General features: G+C 42.6%; 1 protein-coding gene across 16 annotated transcripts in view; it reads right to left on the bottom strand.

Moving 5' to 3' along the window:
- The window catches only part of Cfap46 (cilia and flagella associated protein 46), a 125358-nt gene that overhangs the window by 73090 nt on the left and 36064 nt on the right, over positions 1–16204 (bottom strand). For all 16 annotated transcript variants that reach the window (XR_015440551.1, XR_015440550.1, XM_087185585.1 and 13 more), the window contains 5 exons: positions 8240–8371; positions 7530–7692; positions 6647–6731; positions 5557–5695; positions 4970–5153 (listed from right to left, as the gene is read on the bottom strand). Coding sequence is in view for 14 of the 16 variants with exons in the window: in XM_087185585.1 (XP_087041711.1) it covers positions 4970–5153; positions 5557–5695; positions 6647–6731; positions 7530–7692; positions 8240–8371 (703 nt within the window). In the remaining 2 variants the exon portion in view is untranslated. The remainder of the gene's footprint in view (positions 1–4969; positions 5154–5556; positions 5696–6646; positions 6732–7529; positions 7693–8239; positions 8372–16204) is intronic.

The following is a 16204-nucleotide window of genomic DNA, read 5'->3' as shown; positions in this document are numbered from 1 at the left end:
GAATCTATTGGTTGAAATGACATGTGCCCGAATGATGCTTAGGATAGTCAGTACATAAACAAATGCATTACCTGAGTGATGGTAGGGGTTAACTGTTAAGTGAGTAAACCCAAAGGTCATACAAGGAAGAAAATTATAAAGATTAGAGCAGAAATTAATGCAATTGAGACTAAAAAAACAATACAAAGAATCAATGAATTGAAGAGTTGGTTCTTTGAAAGATAAAATAAAATTGACCAATCCTTAGCCAACCTTATGAAAAACAAAAGGAAAGAAAAAACTCAAATCCACCAAATTAGGAGTGGAAAAAGTTGAAATCATAACAAATCCTACAGAAATCCAGATCATTAACATCTACTTGAAGAATCTGTACTCTAATAAGATGGAAAACACAGAAGAAATGGACAGATTCCTAAGTACATAGGAATTACCAAAGCTGAATCAAGAAGATATAAGGATTCTAAATATCCCAATGTCAGTCAATGCAATTGAAGATGTTATTAAAAACCTACCAACAAAGAAAAGCCCAGGTCCTGACGGATTCACTGCTGAATTCTACAGGAACTTTAAAGAAGATCTAATGCCACAACTCAAACTCATTAATGAAACTGAAAGGGAAGCAATATTCCCAAAGTCATTCCTGGAAGCAAGCATTACCCTGATATCAAAACCAGAGAAGGATCTAACCAAAAAAGAACTACGGGCCAAACTCCTTAATGAGCAAGACACAGAAATCCTCAATAAGATACTGGCAAACAGAATGAAGCAAATCAAGAAGATTATACATGATGACCAAGTAGATTTCATCCCAGGAATGCAGGGATGGTTCAACATATGTCAATCAGTAAACATGATACACCACATTAACAGAGCCAAGGACAAAAACCACATGATCATCTCAATAAATGCAGAAAAACATATAACAAAGTCCAACACCCATTCATGATAAAAACTCTACAGAAAATTGGAATAGATGGTCTTTCTCTCAATATGATAAAAGCCATCTATGAGAAACAAACATCCAATATCATACTAAATCATCAGAGAGCTTTCACTCTAAAATCAGGAATAAGACAAGGATAGTCACTATCACTGCTCCTGTTCAATATAGTTCTGGAAACATTAGCCAGAACAATTAGAAAAGAGAAAGAAATAAAATGAATATGGATAGGAAAGGAAGAAGTTAAATTATCATTATTTGTGGATGACATAATGCTCTACACAGAAGACCCCGAAAACTCCACCAAAAGATGCCTAGAATTAACCAAATTCAGTAACACAGCAGGATACAAAGTCAACACTCAAAAATCAATAGCCTTCTTGTACAGGAATAACAAACTCACTGACAGAGAAATCAGAGAAACAACACCTTTCACAATAGCATCAAGAAAAATGGAATACTTCAGAATCAATCTAATGAAGGCAGTGAAAGACCTATACATGAAAACTACAATACTCTGAAAAAGGAGATAGAAGAGGATATCAGAAAATGGAAAGATATCACCTACTCTTGCATAAGCAGGACCAATATAAAGTGACCATACTCCCAAAACAGTTATACAGATATAATGCAATCCCAATCAAAACACCAACAACATACCTGACAGAATGAGGAAAACTACTCTAAAATTCTTATGGAACCAGTAGAAACCTAGAATAACAATTCCAGGCAGCAAGGGTGAGCCAGGGGGTATCACAATCCCCAATTTGAAGTTTTAACACAAAGCTACCATGATAAAAACAGCATGGTACTGGCAAAGAAACAGACTCAAGGATCAGTGGAACAGAATAGAAGATTCAGAAACAACTTCAAGCATACCCTGCTACCTTATCTTTGACAAAGGAGCCAAACACCTTCACTGGAAGAAAGAGAGCCTCTTAAATAAATGATGCTGGGAAAACTGGTTTTCCATATGGTGAAGACTGAATCTAGACCCCTATCTCTCATTTGCACTAAACTAATACTGAAATGGATCAAAGATCTAAATATTAAAACAGAAACAATGTACTGGAAGATAGAATAGGTAAAACTTCCAAAGACAAAGCCCTGATCACACAAGAAGTACTACAAAGAATCAACAACTAGGATCACATCAAATTTAAAGGCTTTTGCACAGCACAACAAACACCAACAGAGTGAAGAGACAACCCACAAAATGGGAAAAAAACTTTTACCAGCTGCTCCTCAAACAAAGGACTAATATCTAAAATGTACAAAGTACTTTAAAAAAATCAGTCCCCCAAATTTAAAGACCCAATCCAAAAACGGGCATCTGAAATAGACACTTCTCAGATGAAGAAGTACAAACAGCAAACAAATATATGAAAAAATGTTTAACAAAGGAGCTGGGGTTTTGCTCAGTGGTTCTGCTGCCTGCCTCACAGGCACAATGTCCCAAGTTTGATCCCTGGTACCAAAAAAAAAAAAAAAAAAGTTTAACATCACTGGTCATTTGAGAAATGCAAATTAAAAAAACTCTGAGATTCCATCTCACTTCAGAAAGAATGGCTATCATCAAGAAATCAAACAATAACAAATTCTGACATGACTGTGGAGAAAAAGGAACCCTTCTCTACTGTTGGTGGCAGTGTAAATTGGTACAACTTCTATGAATGTCAATATGGAGATTCCCCAACAAATTAAAACTAGTGGTTCCATTTGACCCCACTATGTCCCTTCTAGGTATCTTCCCAAAAGAGCTTAAAGCATCATACCAAAGCGATATATACATACCTATGCTCATAGCAGCACAATTTATAATAGCTAAATCTTGGAAACCACCCACATGCCCATTAACAGATGAATGAATAAAGAAAATGTGGTATTTATGTACAATGGAGTAGTACCTTGCCATAAAGAAGGATAAACTTGAGTCATTTTTAGATTAATGGATGCACCTCGAGACCATAATGTTAAGTGAAAAAAATCAGACAAAGTTTAAACATCACATTGTTTCTTTTGTATGAGAAACCCAAAGGGTAAATAAGGAGCAAAACAGAAGATAGATATTGGGAAATAGGAAGAACATGTTCAAATGAGAAGGGGAACAAGGGAGGGGGGGAAGGGAAGAAAGGAAAAAAGGGATTACAAAAGAGAATGGAAGGGAAAAAATGGAAACAAAGTTTTGTAAAAGGAGATGGGAAGAAGGGTTGAAAGGAAGAAGGGAAATGGGAAAAAAAGAAAAATTAACAAATATTGTGTATGAGTACAAATTTCTTATGATGAATGTGATCATTATATATATGGCAAATATGTACTACTATTTTTTTTTTTTGTACGAGGGATCAAACTCAGGTTCTTGCGCTTGTGGGGCAGGTGGTGGAACCACTGAGTTAAATCCCTGGCCCCTAATAATTTTTTTAATGAACAAAGGAGCTGAATAGATATTTCTCCAAAGAAGACACACAAAGAGCTGATTTATCCTTGAAAATGTGCTTGATATCATTAGTTATTAGGAAAATGCAAATCAAAACACAATGAGATGCCATTCCATACCCTCCAGGATAGCTTAGTTCAGGCAACATCCTGAGCCGGTCACGATGTGGGGGAATCCTACTGGGGTGCAGCCACTGGGGACATTGTGTGCAACACCTCAAGTGATTAGACACTATTACATGTGGCCAACAATTCCACTTCTAGGTACACACCCTCAGGAAAGAAGAACACAGGGCCATGCAAAAATGTATGCATACAAGTTTGTAGCATCCCTATTAACAAGAGGAAAACGATGGAAAACAACCTGAATACTATCAATGGACTAATGGATATTCAAAGTGTATATACATTAATGGAGTATTATTTGGACATGAAAAGTAAGGTAGGCCAGACATAAGCTACAGTGAGAATGAAACTTGACAACACAGTGCTCAGGAAAAGAAGCCAGACCCAAAGGCCACCAAGTATTTGATTCCATCTGAGTGAAAGGTCAGGAACAGGTGACAACAGAGACGGGGTGGGGAGTGAGTGCTAATGGACACTAATTTGGGATAGGTGTGACAAAAAGACCTAAAATTGATTGTGCTGATGGTTGTCTACCTCTGAGAATCTACTAAAACTCATTGTACAACGCCCACCCCAATAATGGAAAGATAGGCCTCAAGGTCAGCGAGGACAGACTCCCTCAAGAAGGGAGCCCTGCATACTGGGCTCTGTTGCCCTTCTCAGGGGCTGGCCTTCTGCTCCCGTGGGAGATTGGTCATCACCTGACCTCTGATCCCTGAAGACCAGCAGGGAAACCGCAAGGAAAGCCAGTGCTGTGTTTCCATTCACAGCAGTGCCCAAGCCTGTGGCACCCTCTCTGTGCCAAGATGGGCCATCACAGCAAATGGCAGAGCCATTTGCACCTGGGCAGCCTCTACCCCCACATCGCTCACCCAGGGCTGCCTGGACCCCGCTGCAGCCCAGGGCTCAGCATAGGATGTGCTCAGGGTCCTGGAAACATCTGGAAAATAGAAAAACCTTTCAAAGTATTGACTTATGGTTCAGGTCTTTCAGCTCAGAGGCCCAGGACACCTTTAGTTCCTACTACTGAGTCCTCATGTGAGTCCTCCAGGCCTTGCTCCTGAGACCCACCTTCCCCACCAACCCCAACCACACTGAGTAGAATGTCATCGGCATCTCTTGGCGAGGGAGCAAATGTCCCCAAGATCCCCAAGTCAATAGTGTGGCTTTCAGAGCTCTGTCCCCTCAGCATCTCCAGCCTCCCAGGAAGAAGGCTTGCCCACCCTACCCTGTCCCTGGTCAGCCCCTTTTCCACACTGGAAAGGGTGACTGTGGGTCAGGTCAGCCCACAGTCCCTGACTCTCATCAAAGGAAGGCCACCAGCCTGCCCTGGGGCTCCCTCAGCAGTGGCTCCCTTAAGTGCTCGCCCAGCAAATCCCGAATCCACAAGCCTCCCATCACATGGTGATCTCTGTAATTAGGATATGAGTTTTATTCACAATCACCCAACTTTGAGAAGACCCAGACCTGCAATGCTTGGATTGCGTTGTGATAACACGTCAGCTCTCCACAGATATTCTTCGAGTTCAGGGCCAGGCGGTGCCACATGTGTGCCAAATAGTCTTCACTTTCATCCTTGAACTTTTCGATTTCCATGGTAAAGTTCTGGCCAAGTCTAGCCTTCACAATGACCATATGTTTGAAAATCAAACTAAAGAAGAGCCAAAGAAAGAAGTCAATGCTTCAGTTGAATGATAAAATTCTAAGCATTCAGCCAGGTACGGTAGTGCAGGCCTGTAATTCCAGCACATGAGAAGCTATGGCAGGAGAATCGCTGTGAGTTTGAGGCCAGCCTGAACTACATAGTGAGATCCTGTTTAAAAAAAAAAACAACTAAGCATACATAAAGCATCCAAAACTCAATTTGTCCATGTTTCTGCATACAGGGATAAAACCAGATGGAAATTGAGCTGGGGTTTTTGTGGTATGTGTTCCTTGTCCTTGTCAAATTTCTACTGGAGAGATGAGGTCCTTCAATGGAATGGGAAAGTTGGGGAGCTCAGGAGGGGCAGTGCAAGGGAGCACTGGGGTGGGTGGAGAGGGCAGGCACTCACAGGCGGTGAGCAGTCCGAGGCAGCACCTGCACAGCTTCGTCCAGCACCTTGAGGCCACCCATCCAGTCCTCCTGGTCAGCGTGGCTATGGAAGAGCAGCCCATAGAGTGCGGCACGAAGTGTAAGGTCATCCTCAGTTTCTGGGACAAGGAAGAGAGCCTTAGAAACAGCTGGGCTGCCAGACTCCTTGCTAACGATGCCCTCTGACCTCTGACCTCCCAGGGCCCCACTGTATCACAGTCCTCCTGATTTGGAGCCTTACACCTTCAGTGCAAGGTAGGGCCTACATACCAGCTTGCCCTGTAGGGCTGATGCGAGGGGTGGACCGTATGTCCCCTGCCTGTCACCTACCACTGGCCCCAGGGAGCCTAGGTCTGAGGGAAGCAGCTCCTTGAGTTTCCTGGCTGGTCTCTGCTTCCTGCTCCCCATCGGTGTTAGCAGAAGCAGCATGACATCTGGGAGTATGAAAGGTTAGCACACGAGACACTCAGTCATTGTGTGGTTCATGCGTGTGTTTTCCCAGAGCATGGAGGCTGCCAGCACCACCTCACATGTGCCACTTTCTAGATCTGAGACCACAGATAACTTGATGTACTCATCCTGTTTTCATGGTGCACAAGGAGGCTCTATGCTGCTGGAGGCAAGGAGGTAAGTGACAGGAGTTGCTCAGTGGGACATTGGCTGTGAGGTGATTGGCCCTCAAGTTTAACTTGGTACCTGTTAGCACCAGGACCATGGTGGCCTGAAGCATGGAGAACCCAACTTTTAGTACCAGGCCCCCAGTTTCTCAGGCTCATCACAGGTTTTCCTATACAGCTCTGACCGTATCAACCAGAAGCAGTTCCAAGAGCTGGATTTGGGAAGGTCAGGGCTGGCTGCTCAAGGAGGCCCTGGGCTTTGCGTCCTGTGCCTAATGAACTGTCATGTGGGCCTCATGAAAAACATCAAATGCAGACAGATGGGCCTATGGTGGGCATGGCTGGTGGTGAAGGCTTCCTACAAGGGCACACAATGTGAAATCACAGAAGACTCAACTTGTGCAAAGTCCTCTCTCCCCTCATCCTGGAGCTCATAGCTTTGTTCCTGCTGACCTGGAAGGAAATGGCCTTCAGTTGCCATCCCACTCTGCAAGTCTGACGTGGGCCATTGGTGCAGAAGCAGTGTCTTCCCTTTCTCCTGGAGGAAAACAAACACACATACTGGAGGCTGCAAAGTGTTTTCCACCATTTTGCTTTTCATTTGTCTGTAATAAGTTACAGGAATTGCAATGAAACTTAGAAGTACTGAGTCACAAAAAGTTAAATCATATTTCACCCATAAGAAAAGGGTCCTCAGTGCAAGGTTAGGTACACACCAAACCAAACCACACCCAACACACCACACACTGCATCACATACACACCACACCACACACTACACACACACACACACACAACCACATACACTTCACACAGTTTTCCAATGACATGAAATATCTAAGTCAGCTTTAGGTTTCACATCAAAGGGATCAGAAACACAATAGAAAAAACTTAGGGAAGGCCGCAAAAGCAGTGCTCAGATTCAAGTTTACAGCTGTGAATGCTGTTGATAACAGGAAAGAAGGCCTCAAATCACAATCTAACTTTAATTCTCAAGATGCCAGAAAAAGAACTAATTCCAAAACCAGCAGAAGGAAGGGAATAAAAATCAGAGCAGAGATAAACAAAATAAAGAAGAGAAAAACAATAGAGAAAATCTGTTGTTTAGAAGTTGGTAAAAAAGGAGAGGGAGGAGACTTCAGAACCAGAGGGGAAGTCTGAGGTCGACACTAAGGTCAGCAATGAGCACCCCATCCCAGTGGGATCTTGAGGACATCACCAGCATCCAGCAGGCAATGCTGTGCCCTGTGGTAACAGTGCCGTGTGGCATCTGACCTTGGGTGTCTGCCCAGCCTGCTGGAAGGCCCTTTGGAGACTTGCCTGCACCCCCAAAATACCTCCTTTGTGGCCTCTGTCTTATTGATAATCTTGATGATCTTCTGAACAGCCCCCTTGGCCTTCTTCCTATTGACTGCTGAGGACAGGAGCGGAAGCCAGGTGTTCCAGTAGTGCCTTGTGGCCAGCATCACCAGTGCACTGCTACCTGCGATGCCTCCAAACCTGAAATGATGTTCCATCCACAGGGACACTCACACAGGTGGCTCAGGATCCTTGGCCACACCTTTCCCATGGGTGGCTTCTGGACTTAGGAGGGAAGGGATGAGGCTGGAGTGGCAAGGGTGCCCTGGGCTGTCCTGTAGGACAGGGGCTGTGGGTGGGTCTGCTGCACCCTTCTCCAGCAAGGCCTTCTCCTCCTGCTGGGCCAGGTCTTGCCCATGCTGTAGAGCAGTGGTGGGGGCTTGCCAGCCACCTCTCCACAAAGAAGAGGCCTGGCCTGGTCTCATGTTGTTTACCTGCTCCCTTGCTGACACTGCTGAGGCCCCTGGCTGCTTCAGGACCCTCCTTTGAGCCCTCCTGTTCCAGTGCCCTGAGCTTCTCACAGGACTGCCCACAGCTGTCCTCAACTCTGAGCACTGGGCCACACTGCAGGATGAGGGCAGGGGACTTTCCACACCACCCAGTTCCTCCCTTGGCTCTCAGTGATGTCCCCAGTGTCACCGTGCATTGCAGTTGCCAACCAGTGTCTGAGCCCTTGCTTGCAGCACACCTGGCACTCTCCAAAAAAGCCTTGGCCGCTGCCAGACGCAGCTGCTTCCTGCCCTTCAGGTTCTCCATGATGCTCCAGCCCTGGATGCACGAGGCAGTGCACAGCATTTCTGCCACAAGCTGGGTCTTCACCCTGGAGAACAGAGGGGTTCGCAGATAGGCCTGGCTGTGACATACGCTGGGTCTCCCTCCCTGAGAATGCTGTCACCTCACCTGTGGCCCTTTGAGGTGGTATCCCCAGATGGAGGAGACCCCATCTTGGGCATAGTACCCCCACCTTCCTTGAGCCTGGGCCAGCCCAAGAGACTTGCCCAACTGAAGCAAAGCAAGTGACTGTGGCCTTCTGAGGCCTTGTTACCTTGCCTGTAGTGACAGAACTACCATGCTCAATGAGGCCATGTGGCAAGGCTGGTGCCCACACCTGTTGGAGAATCATTCTAGGGACACTTGGATGTAGGAGAGAGACCTTAGGATATGGGAGTGAGCTGGGGGGGTGGAATTCCTGGCAGGGGTCCCTGTGATAGTGACCTTATGAGAGACCTCAACCCAGAATAAACTGTTTGAATCCAGTAAACTCACAACACTGTGAGAAAGAATCTTCAACTGTGTGTTTTAACAACTAATTTTGGGGTAGGATGTTGTGTAGCAAAGGACTAATAGAACCAGCCATTTTTGGGGTCTTTTGCAGTCAGGCTCTGTTTCCTAGGCCCAAAAAATTGTGCCGCTGATAGACTACACTACACCTAGAGCCCAGGTAGTTACACACAGCTGTGGTGTACTTCAGATACGTGTCACAACTTTCTGATGCTCTCCCTGTGTTTCCTGATCCAGTGCAGCTCTGGCATGGCACATACAAACCACTTTTACTAAGAGGTGATCCCCTCCCCTTCGAGTACCACAGGGGCCGTGTCCTTGCAACTCAATCAAATGGACACCGAATTTACTCCCTGGAAATATGTTTGTCTGTGGGGATTTCCTTCAGGGGCCAGGATCCTGGAAGCCCCTCTTGCAGGAATGGATAGCCTCTTCTGCACTCTGCCTGAAGGAGCCAGAGAAAGAAGGTGCTGACCGTTGGCATACTAGGACCTACCTCGCAGTAAGAGTCTGTGGTTTGAAGGAGAACAGGCTGTATGATGGCTGTAAGGAAGCTGAAACCACCCTGTGAAATGGTTGTGAGGGAGGCTCGGTATCCTTGCCTTGGTATCCACGTCCTGGGAATTTTTATCTTTATTATGTAGCTGTCAGGTAGGGTGTCTTACCAATGTCATGGAAGTTAGCTCTGTTGACAGAGTTTCTTAACTTTATGTTTTTACAGATTTGTTTTTCTGCTTTGTTCTACCAGCTACCGAGAGGATTGTTAATCTATGGCTGTCACTGTGTATGTACTCATTATTTTGCTGCTTGTATCTGGAAGCTCTGCTATTAAGCAAACACACATTTAGCACTTTTAAATCTTATCATTAGGAAATGTCTCTCTGGTATCCTGAGGGACAGTCTGACAGAGACACACCCCTTGTGCTGGGTGCTTGCATGATCCCTAACCTCACCATGCTTGCACTGCTAACTTGTGTCTGTTTTGGAAGAGCTCTGAGTGCCCAGAGCTCATAGTTGAGTCCTGGCTTCCATACCTGTGGGATGACTGCACCCTGACTGGAGGTGTTTGGTTTATGGTTAATGGAACTAAAGCTGCCATTGCATTGCCTGCTTTCCTTTTGTCTTAACTGCTTTCATTCCTTTCCTCTCCTCTTCTAAATTAACTATATTTTTAGTGTCCTTATCCATCTCCTTTATTACATTTTTAGTTATAACTCTTGTTTGGTCTTAGTTTCAGTACTTGCTGTAGGAACTGCAACATACATCCTTAACCAAAGTTCTGCCTTAAATTAATACAATATTGTTTCACATACAGTGTATCAGCCCTTACCTTTCCACTTCTGTGGTCTCGTTCCTATCCTTTGTCTTATTGTGTTCATTCATTTTACTTCTACATTTTTTTCTTAAATTCTTTTATTGGTACATTTTAAGTATAGAATACATTTACATTTATCTTTGGGTTCTTGTACCTGTACATAATGTATCTTGGTTCTTATTTTTTCCCCATTACCTGTGTGACCTTCATCCCTAAACCCTTCCCTATTTACATACTTCGTTTCCATTTGTTTTTCTTTTCTCATAATTTTTCCTTTCCATTCTTTCCTTTCCCCTTCTCTTCCCACCACCCCTACAACTTTGGACCTTTTCCTATTTCAAAGTATCATGTATTAGTTATTAGTTCTTTTAGTCTTTATTTACAATCTCAGTTTCTCACATTAGAGAAACTATTTGGTATTTACACATGTGTGTCTTATTTATTTCACTTAAGAGTATGGCCTCAATATGCATCCATTTAGCTGTAAATGACTCTAGTTTCTTGTTCTTATGGCTGAGTAGTGCTCCATTTTATAAAAAAATCCACATCTTCTTTATCCAGTTTCCAGTTGATGGGTACTTGGGCTGTTTCCAAACTTTAGCTATTACAAACTGTGCCATAAACATGGGTGCACATGTATCTCTGTGGTATGATTCTTTTAATTCTTTTGGGAAGATACCCAGCAGGTCAAATGGAACCTCTAGTCCTAGTTCTTTGAGGTATCTCCATACTGATTTCCACAGTGGTTGCACCAGTCTGCACTCCCAGCAACAATGGAGAAGGGTTCCTTTCTCTCCACACCCCTACCAGCTTTTGTTATTGGTTGATTTCTTGATAGCAGCCATTCTTTCTGGGATGAGGTGCAATCTCAGTGTTGTTTTCATCTGCATCTCTCAAATGACCAGTGATGTTGAACATTTTTTCATGTGTTTATTTGCTGCTTTTACTTCTTTGTCTGAGAAATGTCTGTTCATTTCAGATGCCCATTTTTGAAATGGGTCTTTGAATTTGGGAGGTCTGATTTTTTTCAGTTCTTTATATATTCTTGATAGTAGCCCTTTGTCTGAGTTACAGCTGCTAAAAATTTTTTCCCACATTGTAGGTTGTCTGTTAGCTCTGTTGGTGGTTTCTCTCAAAAGATTCAGAAAAGGCATTCAACAAAATCCAACACCCATTCATGATAAAAACTCTACAGAAAATTGGAATAGAAAGTCTTTATCTCAATCTGATTCAGGCTATCTGTGAAAAACCAACAGCCAACATCTTACTAAGTGGTCAAAAACTGAAAACTTTCATTCTAAAATCAGGAACAAGACAAAGATGCCCACTATCACCACTCCTGTTCAATATAGTTCTGGAAACATTAGCCACAGCAATTAGAAAAGAGAAAGAAATAAAAGGAATAAAGATAGGAAAGGAAGAAGTTAAATTCTCATTATTTGCTAATGATATGATACTTTACGTAGAAGACCCAAAAAACTCTACCAAAAGACTTCTGGACTTAATGGACAGATTCAGTAGAGTAGCTGGATGTAAGGTCAACACTCAAAAAAAATAGCCTTCTTATACACAAATAGCAGACTCATTGAGAGAGAAATTAGGGAAACAGTTCCTTTTACAATAGCATCCAAAAAAATGAAATATCTAGGAATCAATCTAACAAAGGAAGCAAAAGACCTCTATGCTGAAAACTACAGCACCCTGAAAAAGGAGATCAAGGAGGGTATAAGAAAATGGAAAGATATCCCTTGTTCCTGGGTAGGAAGAATCAATATAGTGAAAATGGCCATACTTCCAAAACTGCTATATAGATTTAATGCAATGCTGATTGAAATTCCAACAATATACTTCACAGAGCTAGAGAAAACAATCCAAAAATTCATTTGGAACCAGAAGAGACCTAGAATAGCGAAAGCAATTCTGGGCAACAGAGACATGGCTGGGGGTATCACAATACCCAATTTGAAGCTATACTACAAAGTTACTGTGATAAAAACAGCATGGTACTGGCAAAGCAACAGACCCGAGGATCAGTGGAATAGATTAGAAGATGCAAAAACAACTTCAGACATACTCAGCCACCTCATCTTTGACAAAGGAGCCAACCACCCTCATTGGAGGAAAGAGCCTATTTAATAAATGGTGTTGGAAAAACTGGATGTCAACCTGTCAGAGATTAAAACTAGACCCATATCTATCACAATGCACTAAACTGAAATCTAAGTGGATTAAAGATCTAAATATTAAGACAGAAACACTAAACTTGCTGGGAAGATAAGTTAGGTAGAATGTTTGAAGATATTGGCATAGGAAAAGACTTTATGAACAAAACCTCAGTAGCACGGGAACTAGCAGAAAGAATCAACAACTATTCATCTTATTACTTCTACATTTTTATAAATCCCACAATCCAATAATATTTTTGTTTAAAGTCAACTGTCTTTTATAGAATTTAAGAACTTACAAAATTTACCATTTTGGGTGTCGCATATTACTTTTTGAGCCGTTTCCATTTAATATTATATTCTTTCAGCATGAAGAATTTCCTTTAGTTTTGTCTTCTGCAAATGTGCCAGGAATGGATTCTTTTAACTTTTATTAACACTAAAATCCTTGATTTGCCTTCATTTTTAAAGGTTATTTTGGTGACTACAGAATTCTAGATTGACTTTTTCCTTTTATTAACACTTAAAATATGTTCTTTGTATTCTGCTTTGCTTTGTTTCCGATGAGAAATGAGCATAATCCTTATTCTTGCTGTTCTGATTCTAATGCACCCTAACTTCTTTCCAAGATTTTCTCATTGTCTTTCAGAAATTTGACCACAATAAAACCATGTGTGGTGGTTTTGTATTTATCCTGCTTGGGGTTCACTGAAATCTTGGATTTCTTCTTTGATATTTTTAATTCAATCTGAAAAGATTCTGGCTTTGCATTTTGTCACCTTTTTTTTGCCTCTGGTTCCCAGACTCAAACTAAACTCAGATTAGACCTCTGATAGCATCCCAAAGGGCACAGAGACTCTGGTCAGACTTATAGGTTCCTCTTTTTTTTCTTTTCCCTTCCCTCCCTTCCTCCCTCCCCTCCTCCCTCTCCTCCTCCCTTTTTTCATCCCATCCTCCCTCCTTCTTTTGTGGCTATGGGGATTGTCACAGGTTCCTCTGCTCAGAACAAGGGTACGTGTCCTCAGCATGGTGGCCTCCTCCGACTTCCCATAGCAGGGGCATTGTCTTTTTCGCCCTGGCAGCTCTTCCATCTTGGTGCCCACCCGGCACAGCCAGCTGTAAAATCTGGGAATGCCAGTGTGCATATGGGGCTCACTTTTAATGTCCCCTTTTGGTAAGAACCACAGCCTTGTGTCATCTGTTGTGTAGTGCCTGAGAGCAGTTGTTTTGTGTATATTTTCAAGTTTTACAGGTAGTTTTTTCATTATAAGAGTATGATACCCATTACTTTTTCAGAACTGGCATTAAAAATGATTTTTAAATTTATGCAAAGACCCAACCTGGTTGCAGATTATGTTAAATAAAAATTTTGAAATATGAAGGTGCCAATGACATTCTTAGGCTATTTTTCCTTAACTAAGTTTGTGTCTATTTTAAGGGTATATATGAAATTTCTTATTAACATGTATTCCCTTACATTAATAGCATAATGTGAAACTGATTTTGGTAATTACACATTAACAGTTGAGAATACTAGTTGATTAGTAACTGCATTATTTTCACCAAAATCTGAAAACTATTTTTGCTATTATTGTGAAATGCTATCATTAAAGATTACTCTAACAAATTCCATGCTAGAGTTTCTACATACAACTTTTAAAATGAAAAAATTTTGGATGAAAATTCAAGGCATGTAATTTTTAAACAAGCATAGCTTTTACCAAAGCTAGTCATCTACAGGGATACCCTGTGGCTGTATGTGCCCATGTGTCCTGCTTGACTGAAGAATGGCCCTGGGCTCTGACAGTGAGCCTCAAGATGACAGCGTGTGGCATCTCTCATTGAGCACAGATGCACTCATCTCTGTCTACTCAGTGTCCCAGCACCTGGGATCATGCCTGACACAGTCGGCCTCAAATGGGGTTGAGAGCTGCAAGGAGCCATTGAGATACAGGTGCATCCCATAGAGTACAATGGCGCCAACCACCACCGGGAGCACTGATGGTCTACCCACGATTTTAAAAAGTTCTACTGTGGATATCAGTTTTACAGTCCTGTATGACCTCCTCCTTTCCCTATTACCACTTACATGTAAATATATCTTTGTCCTGATTATGAAAATTCCCTTTTATAAGCCGAACTCATTTTAAAGTTCATTGTTGGAACAGTGGCCCAGCCTTTATGAGATACTCAGCTCTCCTCCTGTGCCCATGCATACGGCAGTGGCATGCATCAGCTGCATGCACTGACTCTTTCTGGAAAGGTACCTTCTTAGTTTCTTTCTTCTAAAAGTAAGTTTTGAGTGGTAGAAGTGGTACCTGCACACAGTGGAGGACGACTGCCCCTCCCAGCTCCCAGCCCTACCCCTGCAGCTCTGTGGTCTACCAGGGACATGCTCATCTCCAAGATCTGATCCCGGCCAGGGTCTCCCAATTTGCCACTGTCAAAGTCCCCTGAAGGGTTTTCATCATGGAAAGTGTAGTTCGGTTTACTCAGATGTTCCTGCTGTCCCTTACAGATCAACTGGTCAGAGAGTTATTCTTAATTTCCCCCTTGTTAGTATCTTTGCACCTAATGGTGGTATCTCACTTTCTCTTTTGGACCCTGAGCAAGTGACATTTGACTTTGACTCAGGTGAGGGAATAATGACCCTGGTCCTTTCCCCTTTATCACTCTTTCTTTCTTCTCTTCTACAGAATGTTGTCTGTGCTTTTTTTTTTTTTTGGTACTGGGGATCAAACTTGGGACCTTGTGGTTTCGAGGCAGGCGGCAGCCCCACCGAGCTAAATCCTGGCCCTATTGTTGTGCTTTTACTTGATTTTGAACTGTCAAAATTAATCATTTCTTTTTGTAAACTAGTAATACTGAAGGTGGAACGTCAACACCACCATGAGCATGTGCAGGATTTCTACTGGTGTTAAGTATGCCTTACTTCTGTTTTCTTGACATTTCCAAAGCTTTCTTCTCATGCCGTTTTCCTTTCCACAATGCTTCTCAATCTATTCACAGTAGGTTCTTCCCTGCAATTCAGATACCTGCTTTCTCAGCAAGCTACGCAGCTGTCCAAACTTGAGTGCATCTTGACTACTTTTTGGACTCAACCTACTATTTCTGAAATCCCACAACTTTCTCCTTTTTAATTTGCTATTGTCTTTTGGATTGTATCCTCACAAAACTTTCCAAAAATGGGATAGGAGAAATACTTTTTCTGGGTCCTTGTCTGTATAAAAGTGGCTTTATTTTAATCTTACACTTGACTGCTAGTTCTGAGCTAGGATTCTAGGTTGACATTCCATTTTTTTTTCTGCTTCGGTAGTAGTTACCGAGATGGTGGCTACATTCTGTAGAATTCCTTCCCAGTGTTTTAGGATCTTCTTGTTATCAGTGGGTGACCTGATGTGTCCCCATGCTGCCCCAGACATGTCCCTCTCTGCATTCTTCTTGCTGCATCCCATGAATGAGGGTCAGTCAGAGCCGAGATGCTCCTGCATCGCTTCTTTTCCATGTCCTTGTCTGTTGTTGTCTGTGCTCCTATTGGAATCCCAAAAGCTGGGCGTGCGTCACTCTTCTCTCATATTCTGTCTCTCTATACCTTTTGCCCATTTTCTGAGACATTTCCTTCACCTTACCTTCTAACATTTCAGTTAGTTTATTTTTGGCTCCTGAACTTTATTTTTGAATGTTAGAAGCTCTTTAGTCTCTGATTGTTCCTCTACAATGCTGCTTTAACTTGGCAAATGCTGTGTCTTGCAAACACATTCCATGTTTGGTTTGGTTTTTTTTAAGCGTTCTTTCATCCATGCAAAGCCCACAAAATCTCCCTTTCTAAGGTAAGGTGGCAGCATGTGGTGCCCTGAACACTCTGGAAACCAGCCCATTGGTGCCACCTTCC

Source organism: Heterocephalus glaber, unplaced genomic scaffold (assembly GCF_053883595.1).
Source record: "Heterocephalus glaber isolate CG9 unplaced genomic scaffold, H.glaber_assembly_v1.0 deba00001497, whole genome shotgun sequence".
Taxonomy (NCBI): domain Eukaryota; kingdom Metazoa; phylum Chordata; class Mammalia; order Rodentia; family Bathyergidae; genus Heterocephalus; species Heterocephalus glaber.
Note: the sequence above shows the minus strand (reverse complement) of the source record. Positions and strands in the feature narration are given on the sequence as shown.